This window comes from Excalfactoria chinensis, chromosome 1 (genome assembly GCF_039878825.1).
Source record: "Excalfactoria chinensis isolate bCotChi1 chromosome 1, bCotChi1.hap2, whole genome shotgun sequence".
NCBI classification, from domain to species: domain Eukaryota; kingdom Metazoa; phylum Chordata; class Aves; order Galliformes; family Phasianidae; genus Excalfactoria; species Excalfactoria chinensis.
The window spans coordinates 115,101,119-115,120,660 of record NC_092825.1 but is presented as its reverse complement, the minus strand read 5'-3'; the positions used below and the strand labels follow the sequence as shown (position 1 = coordinate 115,120,660).

General features: G+C 38.1%; 1 protein-coding gene across 2 annotated transcripts in view; it reads right to left on the bottom strand.

The window, feature by feature from the left end:
- Positions 1-3,226: 3,226 nt before the first annotated feature.
- The window catches only part of CTPS2 (CTP synthase 2), a 58,470-nt gene continuing 42,154 nt past the window's right edge, over positions 3,227-19,542 (bottom strand). For both annotated transcript variants that reach the window (XM_072330291.1, XM_072330298.1), the window contains exons 15-19: positions 18,662-18,717; positions 16,980-17,076; positions 13,998-14,142; positions 8,994-9,104; positions 3,227-7,110 (exon numbers count right to left, since the gene is read on the bottom strand). In XM_072330291.1, coding sequence (XP_072186392.1) covers positions 9,035-9,104; positions 13,998-14,142; positions 16,980-17,076; positions 18,662-18,717 — 368 coding nt within the window. In that variant the 3' untranslated portion in view covers positions 3,227-7,110; positions 8,994-9,034. The remainder of the gene's footprint in view (positions 7,111-8,993; positions 9,105-13,997; positions 14,143-16,979; positions 17,077-18,661; positions 18,718-19,542) is intronic.

Genomic DNA, 19,542 nt, shown 5'->3' with positions numbered 1-19,542 from the left:
CCTATTCTCCAGTATAGAGAATAAAAGGCTGAGAAATCCAGACTGGCTCAGCACTATGCACCCACTTCAATATTTCTGGAAGCTCTTCATAACAGATGCCTACCTGCCAGGACAGCCCTGATGCTGGTTTTTTGTTAAGGATGTTTCCTTCATTTTTAAAATGCAATGAAACCTTGTTTGCCAGTCCTCTCAAACCCAGTAGTCACTGAGATGACCCTTGAAACACAGAATTGCTATCTCCATTTCAGGTAAAGCTGGTTTTCCAGTCTCTGACTCAAATCTGTGAAAGACGTTACCAGGAGGCTGATAATGCAACAAATTTCCTCAACTAAGGATGTTATGAGAAGAGACAATGTTTCGTGTACAAACAGAACATCAAAGTGTAAAGATTAAAGCATGCAGTTTAACAGACATTACTCTAGCAGCTGGTCAGCTAGGTCAGACCAGGATGTTAGATCCTGCAACCCACCAGGAATTTTAAGGATCAGGGACCCAGGCAGTACTGAAGATGAGTCAACTTGTATGTGAATAAAGAACAGAACTAGTCCACCTCGGTGGACTTCATAAACAGTTAACTCACATCAAATAAAAATAAATAAATAAATAGATAAATCTTAAAAGCCATACAAGTAAGAGCAAAAAGAACCAGCCAGAGACTAAAAAATCAACATTCCTGGAATTATTTCTAAGAATGAAGTTTCAACTGAGACCTACGTAGAATTTTTCTTTGAATAGCTAATAGATGCTTACATAAATATTCCAAGTCATTATAAGAGAATGCCACAAATGCACAAACCTCCCTGCTCTCAAGCTCATCATCAGCCTCACACAATTCAGTGTCATCTGCAAATTTACTGAAGGTGTGCTGAATACATTCATCCAGATCACTGTAAAGAACATGAAACAAAACTGGCCCTAATACTGGGCTTTGAGAAACATCCTTAGTGACTGGCAGCCAACTGCGATGAACTTCATTCACCGTGATTATTTCAGCCAGTTCTTCATTCAGTGAGCCACACACCTATCCAAGCTAGGAACACCCAGCTTCTCCAGGGAAATTCCACGGGAAGCAGTGTCAAATGGCTTACATTTAAAATGATACGTTAAAACACAGATAGAAAACACCCACAGCCTCATCTATTAAGGAGGTCATCTTCTCATAGAAGATCAATGTATTCAGGCAGGACTTGCCTTTCATCAACCCATACTGGCTGCACCTGATCACTAAATTCCTTTGATTTTAGTCCTTAATTCATTTACTTCTGTCAGCACATGCTGATCAACAATTTAGATACAGAAGAAGGCTGGAAAAATCTAGTCAGAAATGAAACCTCAATCAAGTGAAAAATAATAGGTTCATTCAATTCACTCAAAGATTGCTCACCGAGAAGATGTGTGAAAACCTTCAACAAGGTAGTGGCTACGTCAAGAGTGAGAACAAGATGAACTGGTAAGAGGAAACATTTATCTGGAAGCTTTCACAAAGCTTGCTGCTACTGATTCACTGTTATCAGGGGGAAAAAAAAAAGCACTGTGTGGAATAAAATGCTGAGGCATAAAAATATAACAGGATTTTCATGCAGATGCTTTTAAGTGAAGGACTCTCCTTCAAATAATGTACAAGAATCAGGTGTTACTCAATCCAAGGTATAGAAAGGATTATATTGCTTCTTTATTCCTTTGTCATATTGCAGTGAGTTTCCCTCAGATGCTGGAGGAGATCAAGCTCTCTCCCAAAGAGCAATGCTATTCTGACTTCTTCCTCAATTCCCTTTACTCCCTTTGTCAGCAAATTTCAGCTATGTCACGTTACACACACTATTACTATTACACATACTGTTAGAGAGAAGTAGGAAAAAATGAGCTTCAGTCAGTCCCATATAGGTTTCTACTGACCCTGTTCATTTCTGTGCTGTTCTGGCTTCACTACCAGCTATAGCCAAGCCGACTCAGAAGTCCTATATGCTGTAACTATACGCCCTACTGTCATCAAGACACACGCTGTTTGGGGAGAACATTTCACTTGCACTGTTATCTTAACCATAGCATTGCACCCATAAAGAGGTTAGCTCAGACTGGTATCTTTCTTTTTGCTTTGACACAAAACTCCCCTTAACCTCCTCCACACTTTTCTGGGAAGCCTATCTGCCTCATCTGAAAAGTTCTTTTGGCTTGGGGCTGCAATTCCTGCTTGTACAGGTTCTTGCACAGAAAGCATCTCCTACTTTCAAGCTGTTTTTCAAACCCCACTGTCTTCCTGAGCAGAGCTCAGATGCCTGTAGAGCAATTTAGGAGAACCACACCCAAGTTGAATGCCAGGTGATAGGAAGCCCTCTTTGGTGCCACCCTGTAATCAACAAAGTCATACTCGTGTAATAGGAGAACTGCACACCTCATGAGGCTTCAGACAAACAGTAGGCTAATACAGAAACTGGCCCACATCTGCAAATATTCCCTCAGAAGAAACAGTCTGATGGGACAGATAACTCTTCCACACTGTCATATGTAAACTAAGATCTGCGCCTGTCCATCACATTCAGCCTCTGCAGAAAGTTAAGTGAAGGTTCTCTCCAAGCTGCCAAATAAAGTGAGAAACTTAATTCAGCTCAGCTGCAGCTGAATGCAAAAACAAAACACCACAAAACAACTCACTTATTTCCAAGGAGCTACAATTTGGTCAAAGCCTCCCATAATATTATTATGTTAACCTCATTAACTGTCAGTAATGAGGTTAAAAGGTAACTAGCTTCTCTCACAAAATCACAAGTTGGCTGAGGTTGGAAAGGACTTCTGAAAGCCATTTGGTTCAACCCACTGTGCAAACAGGGACATATAGAACAGGTTGCTCAGGATCATGCTCAGAAAGATTTTTAATATCTTTAGAGAAGGAGACTTCACAACCTGTCTGGGCAGCCTATGCCAGTGTTCTGTCACCTGCTTTGTCAGACTATGGCCAATGTCCTAAATTACTGATACAAGAACAGCCCGTAAGCCTAAGCAACAGCCAAACAGTAACTCAACAGAGAACAAAAAATACAGATTTCAGAGCTTGCTGTGCTCCAAGTACATCTTTCTAACCAGTAGCACTTCAACTCAACTTTTGTACACTAGGTCCCCCTGCTCAACAGTTCATGCTTCCCACAGACGAAGAACAGATCCAAGTCTATCAAGACAAGATCACAAAAAGCACAGAAGTAGGTCAGGCCCCTCACAGTAAATTTTTCTTTTTTCCTTTAATATATCCTTAATTACATTCTCTATTTTGGAATGATACATCCAAAGCAAACTCCTTTATTCCCTTGTTATTCCTTAAAAGAATCCAAATTCCATGGTTCACGTTCAAATGAAAACCAAGAAGGCCTGCATGCCTTCAGTTTATAAACGGCAAGCTGCTGCCTCTGTCAGTCCAAGTAGAAGACAGATCTCTTGTGGCAGGCATGCATGTATCTCCAATATTTAGTCTTTTGTGTAGTAGGAAGAGGGTTGACAAAGGTACTGGATGTTAAAGGAGCCGTTTCCAGTTTCATTCCACGTTGTGTTTCTCCCTCAATTTTTTGGGGGTAAACCACAACTTCTCCATACACAGCTACACAAAGCCAATTTTAGCAGTTTCCTAAGATATTTAATTCCTAATATTTCATCTTGATGAGCTAGGACTATATGAACCACAAAGATATGACCACAGACATAGACAATTAAACTAGAAATGACAAAGTGAAAAATCCAACAACGTTCACAGTGATTCTTTAAAACAACATCTTAACACTTCTGAATAACACAAATATACTTGAAAATACAATTCAACATTATGGATAGAATAAGGAAACGTTTCACCTTGCAAAAACCAGTAGCCAGTATCTCTTATAGAGGAAGTCATACAGTGATACCAATTCCATCAATATCTTCTATTTCTAAGGCATATATCAGCAGATCACTTTAAAACAATCTTGGCCAAAGGAGCATATTTTTTACTTCATCATTAAAAGTTCTCTAGTGAAGAGATAAATTAGTTGTGCAACCTGAGGTTTCCTAAAGCGAAGCAAAGTTCTCAAACTCACTGTTTTATAAACAGTGTAACCAAGGAATATGGTACTTTTTATTTTTGTACAGACTCTGAATGGCTGAAGTTGTAAAAGACCTCTGCAGATCATCTGATCCAAGGTCTCTCATGCCTCCACTAGAGCATACTGCACAGGATCATGTCCAGACAAGTTCTGAAGACCTCCAGAAAAGACAACTCCACAGCCTCTCTCAGGTGGCTTGTTCCAGTGCTCCGTCACCTTAATAAGCTTCTCCTCATATTCTAATTGAACTTACTGTGTTTGTGCCCATTCCCTCTCATATTGTTGCTGGGTGCTAGTGAAGCACATAGCCCCATCCTCAGGACACCCTCCACTTAAGATATTTGTATATATTGATAAGTTCCCCTCTCAGTCTTCCTCCAGGCTAAAAAGGTTCAGCTCCCTCGATGTTCCAGTTACTTAATCATCTTTACACCACTTTGCTGGACTCTCCCCAGGAAACCCAGAACCAGACACACTTCACCAGGTCTGAGTGGAGGCAGAGTATAACCTTCCTCAACCTGCTAGCAATGCTCGTGGCCAGCAATCTGAATGGTTTTTTGGCCAAAAGGTCACATGCCAGCTCACAGTTAACTTGATTTCCACCAGGATTCCCAGGTCCACAGAACTGCTTTTCCAGCATGTCAGCAGACCCTAATCTGTACTCATACATATGATTATTACTCATTTAACCCCCACTTCCTGAGCTTACCTATGAGGATGTTATGGGAGACACTGTTGAAAACCTTACTGAAGTCAAAGTGGACAACAACCACTACTGTCTCCCCATCTACACAGCCAGTCCTGTCATCATAGAAGGTTATCAGATCGCTTAAGCATGAATGCCCCTTGGAGAATTCATGCTGGTTCTCTTTTCTTCCACATGTTCAAAGATGACATCCAGAATAAGCTGTTTCATCACCTTCCCAGGGACAGAGGTGAAGCTGATTGGCCTGTAGTTTCCTGGGTCGTCCTTCTTGCTCTTTTTGAAGACTTTGAAGGCTTTCCTTCACCCCTTGGGCACCTCCTCAGTTTTCCATGACCTTTCAAAGACAATGGCAAGTAGCCTAGCAATAACATCTGCCAGTGTCCTCAGCACTCATAGCTGCATCCTACTGGGGTACATAGATACGTGAGAACCAGGTTTGCTTAAATGATGCTAACCACAGGAAACTCTCTCCAGACTTCCTCTTTTGTCTCCAGAGTATGGGATTCCTGTGGGCTGCTGGCCTTAGCAGTAAAGACTGAAGCAAAGAAGGCATTCAGTAATTCTGCCTTCCCTGAACACTTCATCACTAGGGAACCCATCCCATTCAGAAGTGGGTGCACATTTTTCCCTAATCTTCCTTTTGCTACTGATGTAGTAGTAGTCCTTCTCACTGTTCCTGACTCCCCTCACCAGATTTAACTCTAAGTGGGTCTTAGTCTTTCCCATCACATTTCCTGCACACTCTAACAAATTATATTCCTACAAAGTGGCCTGACCCTTTTTCCCCACAAACTTCTTTTCTCTAAGAAGCTTATTGCTCATCCATGCAAGTCTTCTGCCCACTTTGTTTGACTTCATACTCATAGGGATGCACCAGTCTAAAGCATGGAGGAAGCGATGCCTGAATATTAACCATATGTCCTGAACACCTACCTTCTAGGGCTCTAAGTCCACAGGATTCCTCCAAGCTCAGGAAGAGGCCAAAGTTTTATCACCTGAAGTCCAGGTTTTTAGATGAATCATACTTATTGCCCTGCTTCCTCCACACAGGATCCTGGACTCCACTCATCTCACAGTTACTGCAGCCAAGGCTGCACCCAACCTTCATATTTCCAATAAGTGATTCCTATAAACTAGTATGCCGCTAAACGTTGTACTAACCTTTTGATCACATAAAAACACCACTTTGCCAAAACCAAAGTGAAACATAAAGCTAACAATTAAAATTTTTTCTTTGTATGAAAGGGGCACCTCAGGCATTTAGACCCACCAGTTACAGGTCCAGCTTCTGAGACAGCTCCACTGTAGCCATTCAGCTCATGGGATCCAATCTTATACACAGTACAGCTTATCTCATCATCTCAGGGATTCTGGCTGCTGTCCTGGCTTTGAAAGGGCAGCTTATGCTTGTCACACAATGGTGTAAACTTGCAATTTCTAAATGAAAACACACTATTTTGTTCTACTGGAGATTGAGCCCCAGGATAATGGAGAGATCAATGGATGCAAGAAAACAAGAGAAAACCTTTATTCATCATTATATTCAGTTACTGAACTTAACTTAGTGTTGTGCAGCTGGATCCCAGATTGCACTCTAGGTTTATGTCTGGTTCTTCTTTGACCTTGCTTTTTAATATACAGCTTGCTTTTTAAAATATGAGCATATTTCTCTATTATAAAATGTAAATAGAAAAGCACTGTCTACTATCACTTCTGTAACTTGGTAGGTCAGAATTATGTTCGGTATTACATTTTTAAGGAGCAAACAGAGAAAACAAACTTGAACTGTGGTCAAAAGGAATCACTTATAAAGTGAAGAGATATTCATATCCCACATCAATTATTACAGTCACAGAGCTGAGACGAACAATTTCTTATTTGTACATACTGAACAGCAAAATAGTAAAATTTATACATATACACAACCAGCTTAACAGAGAAGCAAACCTGAAACCATTTTATCCATGAACAGTAGAGAACAACTTCCCCTTAAATATTTTGTGCATTCCTACCTCGTTCAGAAGAATGAATGCATTTTTTCATACTGTCCTAAGGTGGAAACATTCAAATCTTCCCTTAGAGCAAAAATAACTGTGAACTAATGAACTAACAAATATTCACCTGAGATCACTTTGAAATACAGGACAGATCAATAATGATTAATAGCTGAGTGCACAACAATTTATATCATTTTTTAAAGCAAAATAGCATTTATATAGAACAGGTTTTGCTACAGAGAATTACTGAAAACAGTGCAGGACGAGATACGAGGACCTCAACCAGCTTACTGTTCCACTTTCTTCACTTTCTTCTATTCAGCATTGACCTGTTTCCAACTGTCTGTAACATAAAAAGGGAGAGTGGAAGAAAGAAGAAAAAAAAAAAAAAAAAAAAGATTAAAAGCATTTCTTCATTAACTCAGCTTACTCATGATTATGTTAGTTTCTCTCAAGTCCAGAATAGCTTTATGATAAGTCCTATAGGCAGATGAATTGCCCCGGTGGCGCAGCGGTAGAATTGCCGCTTGCAACACCAGAGGGCCCAGGTTCGAATCCCCCCTGTGGCGCAAGGGGTAGAAGTGCCGCTCTGCTACACAGAGGGCTCGAATCCCGGGAGTTGGACTTGATAATCTCTAAGGTCCCTTCCAACTCACACAATACTATGATACTATGATACTACTATGATACTATGAATTGCAATATAGGTCAAACAGAATAAATAAATTAAAAAACAAAACAAACAACAACAACAAAACCCACAACTAAATACAATATACATGCATATCCAGCTCTGATTAATGGGGGGAATCATACCCACAGGGAAAAACAAACAGACAAAGTTAGCCAATGCTTCTATCCTTTGTTTAGATCTCGCTTAGTTATTTCTTTCTAGACTAATTATGTTGAATATACTCGGTAGCCACTAGTGACACGTTCAAAGTAGATGAGCTTGACTACTTTAAAGCATAACATAAGAACATTCATCCAAGCACTGAAAACGTCACAAGTGCAGTGGTAAACAGAGAATTATCATCTGTAAGTTCTACTGAGAAAAGCAAGATCAAAGCTAAAGGACCTGTCCTGTACTATGCAGTCTAAAGAAATAGAGCTATAACGAGGTAAGAAGGATGTGGCTAAGAATGAAAAGGAACATTATGTATACTTATTTTTTGGTCATTCTAAGACACATCAGTACAGCATCTGTATGGATCAGATCATTGAATCATTAAACATTCTTTTCTCATTTGTCATCATGTAAGATGTATTAACCATTTTTAACATGTGATATCTGAGAGGGAAGAATAAAATTAAAAGTCACAGAAAAAAGTCATGCCGTTTCTAGCACCTCATACCAGTATTTCATCAGTCATGGAAATGCATCATTCACATGCAGTCTTAATCATTTGCTTAGTAATTAAGCGCAGCTGCTTAGTAACTATACCACATGAGTGGAATAAAATCACAGGAGGGAAAAACTTCATTCTGCTTACAGAAGTGCTCGGAAATACTGAAAAATGTTCACGTACACATGGATGAGAGCACAACATCAGCTAGAACTCAGATTAATGTGTTGAGAAAATTAAGTAAGATTAAGATTTACACCCTGATTCTGCATTGGTCAGGTGGCTCACAGAAAATCTGATCTCCAAACTGAATAGGAGTTTATGGCTACCATCTCATAAGTGAAAGAAACAACCAGACCTACAATAAACAGCATTGCAGCAAACAACGCTACAATTACATAAAACTTTTTTTGTGAATGTTTCACTACACAGATTAAATCCAACCATTTATCTTGGGATATGTTTGTTACATAAGGCAACAAACCAAATTACAAAATTAATGAATTTTAAGATTCATTAAGACAAAATAAAAAGTCACGTCAACACAGTTTACTCAAAATGATCCATATCTGCAAACTGAAGTAGCAAAAAAGCCCCAATTTTTGAATGTACTTGTTGCATCATCAAACAGTACCACAACAAGATTTTGTACAGCATCCTACCTATAAGCTGTACTCAAAACACTTGGTAGACTTTAATAACATAATTGCAAAGCTAAGTAGAAGAAAAGGGAGAACAGTTAAGTGCTGCAGGCAAGGAAGAAAACATGAGCTCTCAGATGGGATTTGAAACAAAAGGGAGAATCAAGGTAACTTTGTCTCCTGTTCTAAGTAAAGAACAAATAAATGTTATGAAGCATTATCAAAACAATGCATTTTACCTCAATAGCATCATCCATTTCTGTGTTCTCATACAACTATTTTAGCTTGTTTCTGATTTAGGAAACTCTTTCTCTGGAGAGCTGTCATCACTGAGGTCACTGTAGCTTTCACTGTTAAAAGCAATACATAGTTGAAAAGCACGTATAGCAATACATAGTTTGACTTCAAGCCCTCCCACAAAGACAATGTACATGACAAACACTTTCCTCAAATGTATCCCATTTCCAAAAAATTATTTTAAAATAGTGCTCAATTCCAGTATTTTAGAATGTATTCCTCAACAGGAATCTCTTAAGATTGAAGTCTAGGAACCAATGAGGAACATATAAACAGGATATTCATATATGTGTGTTCAATCTACAGCTTGCTGGCGCAACACACATGCGATCATGATCAACAGCATGGAGAATAACAGGTATCCAGTGTTAGACTAAAAGGAATTTCTCCTTTAGGATAAAGAAAATTGTATTTTAACCAAGAGAGAAGTTAAAAGATTTCTGAGTAAATACTATCATTTAAACATATTTTGATTCTCAATATTCTTGCATTTTCACCAATGATTACTCGGACACTTTTTCCATATGTTTTATCCCCTTCTGCTGTATCTTGAAAGAAGTAGATTCTTTTTTACAGAACAAGCTACCATGCAAGTGATCACTTTACAAGTGGCTAGAACAAGGAAACAGTGAAGGACAGGAATCACCACAACGACTGGAAGAAAGAAGTGCCCACAAACCACATTCATAGCCAGCTGGACAGGATCTTGCAAAATCTATTCAGTGACATCTATCAGGTCTCAAGGTTTATCTTAGCTCTATGCAAAACACACCTCTTCACAAAAGTCTCCAGACTTAGCCTCCCCCCAAACCATGCTTCACCTCTACAGTTTGCTTTCCACATATGCAAATTTCCAAAGATCAGAATTCAGCAAAGGGAGCCCGGGGAACTAATGAGCATATGTGAACAGTAATAGTGGTGGCCAGTTCTGTAATACTGCAGAGAGAAGCATATGGTTAACAGAATACAGGTGGGGGATCTCTAACCTCATTTATGTGGGAGCACCAGTACCAGCCTTGGGCAGCATGTCTGCTCCAACCACTGCACAACTGCCTTGCCACATCCTGTTCTTATCACACATTATCCCTCAGCCAACAGGACCTCAGTCATATAACCCCCTACTCTCAGGTTTGGATCTCCCACTGGGCCACCAAGCACATAAGCAGTCTATGAACTACTGAGACACAGCCTTATCTGTTCATCTTCAGCAACTGTAGTGTTTCAAGGGGATCTATGTCATTCATAGTTAGAGATCTTTGATGTAAACTATAATGAACTGCATAAATGAACTGCACTCAGTAATACTGGTGCTTATTAATGAGTACTGCTTTCTAGACTGAAGTTCACTCTCTCTACTTTGCAAAAACACAATCAAAGATCAAGTCAGCTATTTTAACAGAGTGCAACAAGAAGAATGGAACCAACTGCCGTCTCATTTAGTTTCTACCACTGACTGCTTGGAAAGAACCCCACAGTTACAGCAAATCACTGTAGCAATTTTTGTAAAAGACAAGGTAGATATTCCAACTGCTCAAACAAGTATAAAGACTTTACCTGCAGCATTCTGCCTTTTCTTTGCAAGACATTCATGTTGTTGATGCAACTCTCGTAAAGAGTGTGTCATATCAGGCTAACTACAAACGCTCAATTTGATCATTCCACCAGCTGGCAAACAATTACACAGTTCAAGTGAGGAAAGTGTTGTTAACAATATGATCAAGCATGCCAGATGCACACACACAAACATAACATCACTGACACCGTACTTACTTCTTTCTGAAAGTACCCATGGAAACACATGGAATAAAAAGTCAGTATTATTAAAACATGATTACATTTTCACATCAAAGCAAAACAGCAAAAGTTGTCTACAGAACACAAAGTAAAATTGCTGATTGCAGATAGGCATGCAGTTTCACCATAACTCTGGTTTAAACCCAAAACCTTCAGAGAAGAGTTCCAGTACATTTTATCTTTTATTGGCTCTGCTGCCTAGTGGCATGACAAAAACACGTGTCAGAACTCCTGATATCATTACTAGGACCCTGGAAATCTAAGTAAAAATGCTTAAGCAGCAATAAGGTGAATGGAGAAGTTCATCCCTAGGAGAAAGATAGTATAGTACAACATTTGATTCCACATCCCAATGAAGGGCTCTGGTCACTATGTTCTTGACTATTTTGCAGTAGCATCCCACACTCGCTCCTGATTTAGAGTCCAGCTGGGTGTAAGTCAGTTTTATTTCTAACAGGCAGACCACAGTGGTAAGAAAGATAATGCAAATACCTACATAATGGTCAGCCCGTTGGTTTCAGACTCAATAACTGTCATTCTCACAGTTTTTGCTGTTTGAATCATTTCTCTAAGCATCTCCAGATAGCTGTGGCATTGTGTTAACAAGAACAACTTAGGCTCCCATAAAGCCTGAATCCCCTCAAGAGATAAGCTGCAAACAGGCACACATGAATCTTGGCATATCTGGGCCTGTGAACTATATCCTCAAACCAATACTGATATCAAGTTCATAAGATTTATTGTGATACAAACCATATTCAGCTGATGAGTAAGCTGAAGAAAAACTCCAAACAATCACTACCTCTCAAGAAGAAACATGTGCTTTTTTCCAGATTACACTGAGTTGCTACACAGATATTAAACACAAAAATAAAATGGAATTTTTGTGCTCATATCTACTACGATTACATGTGATGTATAAACCTTACCTAAATTATCTGGCTATGAAAGTGGTGGGGTAAAAAAATAAATAAGCCTGGCCCTGCTGGGCCTTGTACTCCAGAATAAAAGAAAAACAGAACAAAACACCAAGTCCAAGTCCAACTCGCACGATACTATGATACTATGATACTATGAAGTATGCAGCATCACTACATCTAAACAATCATTTCAGTCTTCTAAGACAGTCTGCTGAGTGTGAACAATAAAGAGTTGTGGTCACTTCAATCCTTCTTTAATATTACAAAATCCATGCTCATTTCAAAGGTTTTTGTTCTACAGACAGAAGTACCACCATGTATTTGCTATGCAGTCTAACACATGGAAGATGAGATAAAAGCTCCAGTATGATATGGAAAGCAGGTGAAAGTTAGGGGCACAAGGGCTATCTATGGAGTGCTATAATACTTCACCACAGCAACTAATCTCAGCTGCAAAACTAATAGAACTCAAGAGCAACTTTAAATGTTTATTTCTCAATAATCTGCTCATAAGCTATGAACTGCCTGTTTTCCCTGCTTTTTGTCACAGAACATGGGGAACTGTAAAAATGGGTATGTTTTATTTGTTCCACTTAGAAAATCTTTCAAACTCCTTTGAAAACTAAGTAGTTAACACAGTTTCAGAGGAACATTTTTCATCTTTAAAATATATTTATATATATATATAATTGACCAAAAAAATCATTTTCCAGAAACATAAGCAATTTAAACATCTGTTACAGTAATGCTATCCCAGTAAAGGCAGGAGCTAAGCTAAGTGCATTTCTTCATCAATGCAAATTAAAGATAGATGCAATTATATTTAGTATAGGCAGTGGATGTTTGAAATATCTAATTGTTAAAAGCTTTCTAGAATCTAGTAAAAACAAATCTATCAGTTATTATTATTTACCTCACACACACATAAATCTGAATGATTAAAATTATAACTATTAAAACTTGTTTTATGCAATGGTTATAATTGCAGTCACCTCTATTCCTCAATCTTTATTTTCAAGCTTATGCCTCTATAGAACAGTACTATCCACCATTCTATGCTTCCATAAAAAACAAATCAATTAAAGAATCCCTTCATCACATACCAAGTCTCTCCACTTCCAACATGCCAGACTTCTGCACTCACATAACCAGACACGGGATAGAGTTTTCATTAGGACACAAATTAACAAAACCTATGACCAAGAGGCCAGAACATATCTCGGTCAGATAAAAGTTCCCACTTACAACTGAGTCTCACTCATGGGATTCCATTCATTCAGCATCAATAAATCTTCATCTAAGCTTGGTATCACCAAGCTTCTTACCAGTCAACATAAACAAGTATTTCTAGGTTATAATGCCTCTAAAGCACTCAACTATTAGGATAAGCTACTTGACTTCTTAAGAGTGTATGTTCTCTAAGTGACTGTACAAAATGAATAGGGACAACCAGTCCAAAACTGTGTTTGATGTTTTGTGTGTTCTTTTTTTGTTGTTGTTGTTTGTTTTTTTTTTTTGGTGGATTCTTTTTTGTTTGCTTGGGTTTGCTTTACATCTCTGTGGCAGTCAACAGCGTAACTATAACTCACATAATCAGTACAGGGTGAGGTGCTCAGAAAATTATCTCCTCAAATTTGATTCAAAGTCTTGTTATGACATGTCTTAGCTTTATTGTTCAGTGACATCATTACTATTATAAGGTCTAAGGGTTTAAATTAGAAATCCTTTCCACTCAGCAGGTGGAGAGTGGCTGTGCTATACTGAGCAATTAAATTCCCTCCTGAAAGTTCTTCCTGTGTAAATGATCCTATTTTAGCCTTAAAGCATTCTCCTTTTTCAGGCTCACTTTCTCTGGGCCAGGCTTTCTGTTTTATTTCTGCAGCCATTAAAATGTAACTGGGTAAGAATTTCATTTCATTATAAGTTAACGGAGTAGGCCAGAAAGCAAAACTGACTTGACTTTGCTTTACTAAAGGTTTTCTTTTACTTCCTTCTGGTTGTAAAGTATGGATTGAACTTTAGCCCTCAGAACCTCTGTAAATGAGGAAGAGAAGGAATACGCTGTTTATAGACACATTTACACCAGAGTTTATGCTGAGCATATGCAGAAATAAATACATCGATACATGAAGAATTCATTTCCTTTCCTGGTCTTCAGAGATGATGGACATAATACTTCTCCCTCCAACAACATGACTGTGAAACTACAGGCAAATAAGTAGGAAAGATTACCTTGGAGACAATTTACATCCACGCTGCAAGTATGCATTAAGCGTTCCAGTTGCTGCAAGCAACAGCCCAAGGTATGGAGGTGAAGGCTTCATAGGTCTTGAGGAAAACTCTGGGTGGAATTGAACTCCCACAAAGTATGGGTGATCTACAAGACAGATGTCATAAAGAAAACTAAAAGATCTAAGAAGAGGATACTGGAACAACTGTTGGAATAAAAGTTTCTTGAAGATATAACATAGGAGTCAAGAAACCAGATCAGCATGTATGAATTTAAGGATGGTAACCTCAACCTTTTTTTTCCCCCTATGGAAAGCAACTGACAATGGTGGCAAAGGGTTAGTAAAGCAAATTAAGGAAAAATCATCCTGTGATTCAACCTTAATGTGCCCAACAATGTAATTACAAGATGGATTATAAATAAGTACAGACACATACAGGTGAAAACAGTGCTATGTAGGCAACAGTAATTTAGCCATTTCACATGCTTTTTTCCTAGTGTTCTGGTATCCAAAATTTATATTTATGCTTGCATATTCAAAACATGCATCTACACACATCTAAGAGGAAACTAAAATAGTTCATAAAAGACTAGGCACTACAATACAGCAACTGTTTACACACTAAGAGATGAACACAGGAACAACATACACTTCAAACTGGAGAAAACAAGTTTCAAACAATTTGGCTTGGAAGGAAACTGCTGGTTCAATAACTTCCATTTCTTGCTATTGAATGAAGCTACATCATGTAGTATCAAATACAAAGGCCAAAGGCCCTTCTAACATCCCCCAGGACTTTTTGCTTCCACTGGAAAGCTCTTAGGATAGTCTCTCCTTTTGCTTAGAAACCTGTTCCTAATTCAGGAGCCATCTTTTTTTACAGCTAAATTATATCCATTTCCTACAGTGCACTTCTTTCCTTTCTGTTCTGTGATGAAGGAAGGCATTCATCATTTTTCATTATCATTTACTGCCCTTGATTACGCTAATCAATACACATTGGCTTGTCTTCAAGCTGTTTCTCCAGTCAAAGAATCATGTATTTCCTGTAGGGATGTTTTCCTAAAACCTTTGCCTAAGCTATCTAGTATAATGTTATTTCTGTGCATAGGCCTCTCTATGATGACTGTTCTTGTTTAATAATCAGTCTCCTCGCAGCCCATTGTGAAATAATTCCAGGTTTTACTGCTACTTTCATTCTTTTTACATCAAAATGTAATTTAAAAATCCTGCCTGATTTATTTAATGATGATCTTCATAAAAGTTGTTTCATGCAGGACAGATAAAATAGTCTCCCAAACAGTCATCAGCTTGCATAAGAAAATTAATCTATCAGGAACAAATTAAAGAATATAATGACAATTAACAGTTAATGAATTCACATGTACTTTTTGCTCTGAATTGCTTAATATTACAAATAGATGTCTATATTCAAACCCTGGTTCAAAATGACAAGAACGTTCTTCAATATACAATGGAATACAAAAAGAATTCTCAGAAACATCTTGTCAGAAATAGCACTCCGTGGAATGTTAGTGTGGTCTTACTATAAATTTCTGTGCATGCTTATCTAGATCAGTGGCATTTGAGTTCATTTTAAAAAATGCTTCTAAGGTAGTCCTCATATTCAGGAGTCTGATACTCATTTAGCCAATGGTGTCTTAACAATGGGGAATTACTCAAGGGTTCAAGCAAAAGCAAAGAGACCGTCTCTATGATCTGAACTACGTAAACACTCAGCTCCTTTTCATTTTGAAATCTTTAAGAAAAGGCATCTAGTTGTACTTGGTGTAGTAGTCCAATCCTATCAGATTTCCACAGAAATAAACCCTTTTATTTTTATGAATCTCTTCTGTGAAACACAGGAGTTCACTTTCTATATGATTTTCATACTCCGTTCTTTTTCTGGTTCTAAATGGAGGGCAGCTGAAGGGGATGCAAATTGAGTTTGGAAGGTACTTCAGTCTCTTGTCCTACCTCCTGCTCAGAGCAGGGTCAAGTTGAAAATTAAATCAGGGTACTGACAACTTCACTTAGTCAAGTTTAGAAGGTCTCTGTTTGCAAAGATGGGGATTTCATGTTTGTACAGAGATGTTTTTTAGTTTGGTTTTATTGCACGTATACAACTCAGACAAAATAAACCAGTTATTGAGATACTGACTGTGAACATCTGAGGGTACTTAAGGCCAATGTAATCACAAAGCTGCTTTTCACCTTTAAAAGGCCAATGTGATCAGGGAGGTCCCTGATGGCTGGGAAAAGACAGTCATCAATCCCATCTTCAAGAAAGACAAGAATCATTAATCTAAAGAACTACAGTACAGTCAACCTCAACTTGGTTTATAGCAAGATTACAAAATAAAAGCTACTCCAATCCATTTTCAGACACACAAAGGACAGGAAAAGAATTAGAAACAATCATGCTCTGGATGACAGAAGAGCTGTAGCTTTCCTTTATCCTGACTTTAGCAAGGCTTTTAACATGGTTTCCTAGCAACCAAATTGGGAGCTATGGAAGGAATGGGTAAACTACAAAATATTTTAAAAATGGCTAGACTGTTGGGTTCAAAGAACAGTGGCAAGAAGTCCAACCAGTTGCATATTTGGAGACAACCAAAACTTGCCTGGATATGGCTCTCAGCAACCGGATTGAAGGCAGCTGTTTTGAACAGAGTGTTGGAATATCCCAAATCATTCTGTGATCCAACATAGCACTGGGCTTGAATTACAGTATTTTGCAGGAAGAATATGTATCTCTGATAACCCGATTCATGCAGAATCCCTGAGGAGAAGTGTAAGACAGCAGCTCTTAAAAGCCTCTGAATCTTAGTTTACTGTTATACAGAAGTGGACTCAACAGTATTTCCTAACATGATCCTGGCTGTTTCGACACCTCAGTACTGACCTACGTGCCATTTACCTACCTTTAGTTTACAGAGTTTTAACAGATACAGAAAGTACTGCAGACAAGTGAGACACTTACTCTCCAGTTCAATCATTTCCATTCTGTTTCCTTCTGTATCATGGCCAACAAATTTCAAACCTTTCTCTTCAAAGCAGTGAGTTAATTCTGGATTCACCTGAAATATTGAAAACAGTAGTTGTAGTTCTATTTATTTTTTGATGCATTTTTTTAATATAACTTTGATTATGTATGCAAGGACAAAAATATTAGGAAAAAGAGCAGAGAACTTTTGCTTTCTTTGTTGATCCAGAGGTAGAAACTTTGACAAAAAATAGGCCTGCTTACGTTAACATGAGATGAGTCAGTAACTTAAAACTTAACAGTAAATACAAACAAAAGATTAAAGCCAGGATCCATTTTGCTCACTATTCTCCTGATCCTGAAAAGCACCCCTTCCTCATTTTTTAAATGGCTGGCCATAGCAAGGGGAAGGCTGTTCAGTTCAATTGTCCATGGCATAAGCTGTCATTCAAAAAATCACCCATTTGCTCTAGAATGAACTGTTTCACCTCCTTAGTGATGTTCTACCTACTTCATTAATATTCAAACTGAACACCATGAACACCATTGCACTCTCCTCAGAGCTTTCTAAGAAAACTTATCATTGCTTGAACCAGATTTTACCATGCATACATTTCACTGTTAAGGCCCCTTTAGAGATACTTGAGGAGTCGAGTGCTTTCTGAACACAGCAAGCCTAGATACTATCAGTCTCCCTAGACAAAAGCATTTTGAGCATGCAGAGATGCCTTTGCTCAGATGTTCTCAAACACTGAAGAGAACCTATATCAGAGGCCTGTAGAATTGGGATAATTGCTAGGAAGCAAGCGACCTGGATTAGCCTCTAAGTTATAGATACCTGAAGTCTGCGTATGTTTAGGTTATGGAAGAATATGCACTTTCTGAGCATAATCTAAACACAGTCAGCCCAGGAGCAATACACTTAAAGATTATAAAACTTTCAAATATCTTATAAGAAGTCGTCAGGTAGTTGTTAAAAACACTCTAAGAAACAATCTTTTTAAGACAGTGCACTACACTGTTCCCCTTTCTTTAACACTTGTAATATCACCTCTGCAATACTGTGCCCAGTTTCAGGCCCCTCAGCACAAGAAAGTTGTTAACAAAATATTGTCCACCGGATGTCAACTGGGACATTTAGGAGACTGAAGTACATATAACACAGAAGAGACTGAAGGAGCTGTTTGTTCAACCTGGAAAAGGCAAAGTGTGGAGCTGGTTGTTGACTTCAGCTAATGATATGGTATAAAGAAGATGTAGCCAGACTCTGCTCAGAGGGGCAAAGCAGAAGAATGAGACATAAAAGATGCAAACCAACCAAGGAAGTTTCCTGGTAGATATAAAGGAGACATAGCTCACAATTAATGGTTAAGCACTGGAACGAATTGTCCAAAGATATTGAGCAATCTCACTCTGAAAAGAATTTCAAAGCAAGACAGGACAAAACCTTAAGAAGTCTGATCTAATTTCAAAGTTAGCTCAGCTCCAAGCATCTACATAGCTGAACCAAAGCATGAAAGTTCCTTACAATCTAAATGACTATCTGAATATTACTAAATCCTGTTCTATGGTTATGTAAGAAATCTCCCACTGGCTTTAACAAGAATCATGTCTACCAAGTGAAACACAGTTTGTTTAAGCTTTAAGATTTGAGCACAAAGTCCAGTAGCAGTGCTTACCTCATATCGATGCCTGTGTCGTTCCTCCACAAACATTTCATCACCATAAAGTTTCCCTGAAAATACAACAAAAAACCTAATACTAATGCACTGCTCTAACTAATTACAAATATGGCTAATAATCTAAAACTGAAAAATTTTTCATGTGGAAAACATTTTAACAGGACACTTTTCATCTCACTCCAGCTTTCTGTTCTTTTGAATCATTATTAGTTCCTTCTAATTTACTGCTATGTAAGTTTATTCAGGATTCATATTGAATATTCCTCAACTAGAAATACCTTATAAACTTCAGAGTCTAAATTGTAAATGTCTAAATAACAATGAAAACAGACATTTGAGTGAAAAAGTAACATGAAATCCCTGCTGGTTTTACAACAATTGTATGCAAAATGTGCAACAAAGGAAGTTCCACAGCCTTTTGCTAGCATCCATTCCACTTTAATAGATTACACTTGGCAGATGGCATACTCCTACTGACAAATAGAATATTGCTTTTCTCTCTGGTTTCTGATCTTTTTAGTAAATGACTCCTGCAGCACTATTGAATCCTCTACATCTCAAACCAACAAGAAACAAGCTTAAGGTATGCAGCAAACCAGGATTTAATTACCTCTCTCATAGCCACAGCCCAAACTCTGCTTTATCTTATCATCATTAGGAGTATGTCTCATTTAGGGTGTTGGTACAAGAACATAACTGCCAAAAATTACCTCCAAGATTCTCAAGAGTGATAATACTGCAAATACTAAATACTAAAACCAGATTTTTCATTAAATGTACGTGCATGCTACAGTTTGGTTTCCTGCTGAAGTAGATATAATTTCTAAAAACTCAAGAGGGATACTTTCTGTAAGTTCAATATTGTTAAATACGGTAAT